Below are 6,700 nucleotides of genomic sequence, written 5' to 3'. Positions count from 1 at the left end.
CTCCTCTGAGTAATTCACTATTTTCACTTCTACTAAAATGCCTGGAGTGAAACAGGCTTTTGTTTTGACAGTTTGCTTTGGAGCAAGGGGTAATGATTTCTTTAAAAAAGATATTGCCCAGGGGTCTAAATTGGGAGGGTTGTTAGTCCTGCATTTCACAGCTTCTTCGCTAGCCCATCCCTAACATGCTTAAAATTCTCCACAGCAGTGTTGGTGTTAACAAAATCCTCCATCTGAAAAGCTCCCTTCTCTAAATATATATCAGCTCTCAGAATAGTTCTAGACAATATAAAGAATCCTGCATATGTAGGAATTGGAACATTTATAAGAGACTTGGAACTTCTCAGGTCATAGGATCTAAGTGTTTCGAGAGCTGGGGAACCAAAGGAAAACTGACATGATGAAAATAAATTTGATAAAGACTTACATTCAAGTCAATTTATTTATAGGCATAATAATCACCTTGATTTTAGGGTAGCTTGCTGCTGGGATTTCAGTAAAAGAAACTGATAGAACTCATGCTACTGATTCAAAAGAGGAACTCCTATCTCTATAAGCTTAGAGATAGGATGCATCCTATGACATATTGGGGATGATGGATTCAACAAGTCCATCGGATAGCACCTTTCTGAAATATCGTTGAGAGAGCCTTCTCCATAGTGATCATTATTAYTGAATCCCACCTCCCCACTTCTCCTCTGAAGGACCAGCATTTCTGAAGATGGATTTATCAGCTGCCCTGCATTCAAATTTCTCTACTACTTCTAAGTTTATATAACAGACTTCAGAGTTTAAGGGTAACTATGCAGACATAAATAAAGCTTTTGTGACATTCCTAGATGGAGCATAAATTATACTAACAAAAGGAATCAGCAAAGAGGTTTGAATTAGATAACGAAAGGGCAGCATACCCTTTCCCGTTCCTGTCCATAGCTGCCCACTCTGTTTATTTTGCACCATCTACAATGCTTATCTGACCACATTTAGCAAATTCAGGGAGCTAAATGGGCAGAAACACTACCTTGAAAATAAAGAGTAGGTGCTAGTGGGGTGGAGGGAAGGTGCGGTTGGCCACTTTCTCTCTCAAATGGGTACCAGTATTGGCGCAAACATGGGACAGACAGACAAAGAACGGAAAAGCGGGATGACCTTTTTAACAGCAGCAGTTAACATAATCTAGCCAATCTGGTCATACTGGAACAATTACACTGGTAAAACTTTCCAGAGAAGAGACCTTCCCTGGGTAGATCAGTAAAGCACAAGGTTAATAGGTAAGATGACAGAGGTAAAGGCAATAAGTTTTACTATTCAGACTTCAGGTAGGTAACGTAACAGGTGACAGTGAGGCTCATTATATTACCATGTTACCACTGGGGGGAAACAACCCCCCCCCCCCCAAAAAAAAAAACCCAAAAAACAAAAAAACAAAAAACCCAAGGTGTTCTGTACTTTTATTATTGTAGGATAAGCAATTAACTATCCTAATGAAAAACACTGTTGTACACAAAAGGGTGCAAATCACAGGAATTTTACAGCAAGTTCCCCAGCTTAGTACACAATGAAAAATACAAGTACAATCTCTCTCCCTCCTAGTATTTTGAGCAAATAAAATAGCATACAGTGAACCCCCCCCCCCCCAGTAAAAAACATATCATTTTAGGCAATAGCCAGTGTCTTCAAAAAAAAACTTGTGAAATGAAACATTTCTTATCTATTTTTTCCCCCTCTTCTCTTGAGCTTGTTATTCCTTTCCTCCTATATGTTTACAAAGTTGTTTTTGATCCCATCTACTTCTGGCTTATGCTATAGTAAACTCATCTCTTGATGTGTTTATTGCCTACATTCCTGTTTATTAGGAGGTTATTTTCAAGATGTGCTCTATTCAAGACAGAGGAGGAGAACATGGTGAAGTGAGCTTAGAAAGTATGTGTAATGCTGGTCAGTATGCACATGTCTTTAATTTTAAGTCAGGAATATACAGTGCAAGTATGTTGAATAAAAGTGTTACATCCCTTATCAACATAGTATTTACTTGTACATTAGGGCTTTTCCTAGTGTAACTTAGTTTAGCTAAGTATTTATCTGTATGTATTCATACAAAATACATTGTGCATGTGCATGCACGCATATGTTTTTCATTGATATTGCTTCTTCCTTTTGGAAGAGTGGAGTATAAGGAAGTGGACTCTTGAAGTCCACTAGAAGTGTTTCACAGGTGTACCTCATGTACCTTCTTCATGAAGATAAGATGTTTTTAAGGATTAGCTTTACACATGTGAGTAGTTTATTGGCCTTATCCCATAAGGACACTCATTTGTAGTGATAAGAGAGCCTATCAAAAGCGGAAATAAAGATCATTAGCCCAAGTGGAACACTCTGTACCTTAGAATAAAGAGTTGGAACATTTCAAAGAGGATCAAATCAAATCAGTTACAATACATAAATAGTACCCTGAGAGGCATCAAAAGTTTCATACTAGAATAAGACAAATTAATCATTTTCCTGTAGTGCATGAAAGTCAGCTGTATGAAGAGTCTTCCACAGTTTTATTTGTAGCAATACTTAGACTTGCCCCCAAGAAATAAGTATCCTTCCCCCCGAGAGAGAGAGAGAGAATGGCTGCTTTTCCACAAAGCCCAAAACACTAGGTGCTTCTTTGTGCAGTTCAGATGCTTAGAAAACTTCATAAGCAATAATTTGTTACAAAACACTATGTCAGGACTAATTTGTATTCTATACGTACATAACAGGAATATCAAGTCTCAGTAGAGCCACATGAATCCCCTATTAAATGCACCCTCCCCCAACCCATATAAAATATGGAAATTAATCAGTTTTATCAAACAAATAAAAACTAAGATTTTTTCCAAAGCAAAAAGATATAAGATCTTGTACAATTTTCATCCCAAGCTTTCAATAATAGGTCAAGTTGCTGCAATTCCCAGAATACTCTTTGATAGCCCAATTGCCATCAAAACCTATCCACCAGTAAGATATCTCTATCATCCAGTGTAGCTATCGAGAGGCAAACCTGAATGCGAGAACTGCTCATCATCCTACTGAACAACAGACAGCAAAGGCTATGGTTTAACTCTGCTGTTTTCACAGGGGCAGATGTTCTGTTTTCTTCCTCAGCTCTTTTACGTCTGCTTTTGGAATTGATCTTCTTGGTCTTGGAATTTTTCCTCTTCAAAACCTGCTAATCTGTTTCTGGTCTACTTTCCAGGGCCTTTGACACACCCCAGCTGGTAGGAGGCTGATAGGCTTCCTTGTCCTTCGGTGACCTTTCCTGTTGGGTTGTATGGACCCTTCCATGCTTTCTGCTTCAACCAGCTGTTGAACAGCAAGTTCTACAGCTTATCTGTATTTTATTTGTGGCTAGTGGGGAGACCAGGGAGATTCATAGGCTCTTAGAGGAGCACAGCAGTTGTCCATTGCTTCTTCAGAGACTACAGCCAGCAGATTATGGCATTACAATTACAAGTGTGGAGAGAGAAGAGAATGAAATTTGAGAGCTTTGGGGAAGAAAACTCATGCAGAAAAAGGTAGATGCTGTCTACCAGTAGGTGACACACTGTGTAGCTGTGAAAGGAGTGCAAATAATTTAAAAATAGAACCAGTGACATTCAGTTCCCAAACTTCTTACTTTTGTTCTGAAGTAATGCTGCACAAAATCCAAGAACACTTAGTACTTTATCAAGAGTTCATAGGTATACTGAGTACTTCATGGTAAAACAGCTCATCTTAATCCAGGCTCATCTTAATCCAGGCCATTACAATTTAAATACAGGACAATCCCGACAATCCCACTATTAGCTGTACAGTGTTTCTGACACAGCAGTGATACAGCTATGCAGCACAAATACTACTCTGTACAGCAGTGGCACATATACAAAACAGTCAAACCTTAATAACACAAAGCCAAATATTAACTTAGAAGAATATCTCAAGATATTCAACCTARAAAACTGTTTTAGAATAAGTTTATAGGGACACAGGCACTTTTTCCTGCATTTGCTCTTCCCATCTTTCTAGTTCATATAGCCCATCAATAAGTAAGTTAAATCAAAATTACATTWTTTCTATAATCTCAATTCATTAACTATCTGAACATAAAGTATTTATGAAGTGTAGTCCTGCAGTGAACCAGATAGAGATATGAAAGTTATTTATGGACAGGTAAACAACTGAAGCCCAAGATGCTGGTATTGAGGGGAGAGGAATCCCACCAAGTTTTACAAGATCATCTGTTAATAACTTTTAATTCATTTTATTAGTGTTTATTTGTATTTGGAGACAGCACTTTCCATTCAAACCTTATTGCATTTAGCTTGTGCACTGGACAGCACAGGTATACATGGTCTATTTACATCACTGATTGTGTGACATGCAAACAAGGTCTATGGAGGGCGATTCTGTTATCTCCAGATAGCGCTATCAATATAAGTACAGAAAAGCATTTGCATGATTTTCAGTTAAGAGGCCTTCAAAATCTGTCCCAACTTAGAGGGCATTATCAATATAAGATTGCTTTCGGCAAAGTCTTGAGCTTCAGAACACAGAACACAGTTAGAGCATACATAAGTTTACACATACAAGTTTACTCATACTCCAGTTGCTAAGTCCTTGCTTTTCACTCATTTTATTTTCTTAACTAAAATTCTGTGTGCTCTAAAGTCTGTATGTTGTCAGCTGCATTCTATGGACTGATAAAACCTACTACATTCTCTACAAACTGTTTTCTTGTTCTCTACAAACTCTGTTTTCTTGTTCTCTTTCAAACAATGCACAGCAGAACAGAGAATGCTAAGTTTGTGTAAGTGTTGCTTCCAGTGTTTATTTGTGAGAGTGTTAGCTAATGTAACTACCAATCATAACCAGGAGGACAGCATATTATAAGCTAGAGCAGACATAACTGTATAAGCAGCAGGGTGCAATCTCCATTTCACTCCTGTAGGAAGCCTTTCCCAACAGCGAGAGCAAGGCAAAGTTTTAGGGAACATGAAGGTTTGCAAGAAGCCAGGCAGAGAAGTTGCAGTTCCAAGCACTGAAGATGAACCAGGTAACCCTCGGGGCAGGTGGAGAGGGAGGAAAAAAAAAAAAAAACCCACCCTGCTAAGCACAGTGGAGGGCAGTATTATGAAATCAGGACAGAGTACAGTAAAACCCCTGAAAACGGGTCAGTGGACTCACGATAAGCTCTCTTCATTTACGTGAGGTGGGAGAAGGGGAGGCAGGGAGGGGAAAGGAGAGAACATATGTATTAAGATATAACTCCGGACTCACCGATTTTGGCCAAGCTGGCCACCAGTATCCAGAGCATAATGACATAAGGGTCCTTGACGTGATTCCACTTGAAAGAGACGATGGCGAAGCTCTGAGGCTGGCTGCTATTTACAGGGCTGCCCGAGCTCCGCTGCCCCAGCGCCGCCGGCAGCAGGGCCAGCAGCCCCAGGAGCAGCCCCAAGCAGTGAGCCGGCCCCATCGCCCGGCCTCGCAGCTCCCACGGCCCCTTCCCGCAGCAGCCCAGACACGCCGCAGGGCTCTGCGCGCCTGGACGGGACGGCCGCGTCGCAGGACTCTGCGCGCCGGCGGATGCTCCGCGGTGGGGCTGCCGCCCGCCCGCACCTGCCTTTATTGGGCGGCCCCGAGAGCCGTGGGTGGAGCCTCCGCGCCGCGCCCGCGGAGCCGCCAGCAGCTCCGCGCCGTCCCGCGGCCGCGGCCGCGCCCGCCCTCGTGCTGCGGCGCTGGGGTCCGGCCCGCCGGGCGCCGAGGCGCAGCTTCCCTCGCCGCTCGCGCCTCTCTGCGCCGGAGAGCAGCGCTCGCTGCCCCGAGCGCCCCGGTCAGCAGGCCGGGCTCGGCTGCGCCCCCAGGTCTTAGCTCTTTGCTATGATCTGCGGTGTTAAAAATGTTCTTCCATATGGTTACAACGCGAAGTCTGTCGGCAGTCTGTCACCTCGCCCCCAAGCCTTCTTGTGCGCTGGCTCCATTTGCCTGATCTCCTTGCCAGTGYGTATCATGCGCGGGAGGCAGGTGGAGGCAGGACAGCAGCAGCCTGCAGTGAAAAGGCAGCGCAGCGGCGCGATGCCGGCGAGCGGAGCTCAGCGCACCTTCCCCCGCCGCCGCGCCAGCTCCCCTGCGTGCTCTAACGCAATCACACGTGCAGTCCACGGCGTGTGTGGCTTGCGGTGGAAAAATACCACCTCTCCATCTTCCTGACGCGAGAGCGGGTTTTGTCAAGAGCTCAGAAATGAACTTGATAAACTCTCCTGCCAAATGTTCAGAAGATAAAGTAACAACTTTGATTATTTTAATCACTTGGGATAAAAGCAAGGTACTTTGGGGAAGCCTAAGCGAACTACGGTAAAAGCCTGCACAGACACTCTATAAATCAATTAACTGCTCAATTAAAACAATAAATTTGCATGGCATGTCATTGCTGCAAAGGGTGTTCTTCAGTTAAGAAACTCGGGGAACAAAGTTCTACTAAGTTAATTCACTGAAGACTCAGTTATAACCTCAAAGCAAGTGCTAGTCTTGCCTTGATACCTCTCATCAAACAGCAAAATATATTGAATTTTTTATTTCCCCTGCTTGTTCATTACTTAAGAGAAAGAAAATTACATGGGATTTTTTTAGACTTGGAGCTAGTCTGAAGATGGAATTGACAATTTATTAGGAAGCAGCACAGACAGTAACG

The 6,700-nt window shown here is 42.7% G+C and overlaps 1 protein-coding gene across 1 annotated transcript in view; it reads right to left on the bottom strand.

Annotated features, from left to right (window-relative positions):
• Positions 1 to 5,485, bottom strand: part of SLC9A3 (solute carrier family 9 member A3) — a 50,983-nt gene extending 45,498 nt beyond the window's left edge. Inside the window, exon 1 of the mRNA XM_085309764.1 lies at positions 5,287 to 5,485. Within this exon, the coding sequence (XP_085165890.1) occupies positions 5,287 to 5,485 (199 nt within the window). The remainder of the gene's footprint in view (positions 1 to 5,286) is intronic.
• Positions 5,486 to 6,700: the final 1,215 nt, after the last annotated feature.

Source organism: Rhea americana, unplaced genomic scaffold, assembly GCF_003343005.1.
Source record: "Rhea americana isolate MKP2758 unplaced genomic scaffold, rheAme1 scaffold_302, whole genome shotgun sequence".
Lineage (NCBI taxonomy): Eukaryota > Metazoa > Chordata > Aves > Rheiformes > Rheidae > Rhea > Rhea americana.
This window is presented reverse-complemented; position numbering and strand designations above follow the sequence as displayed.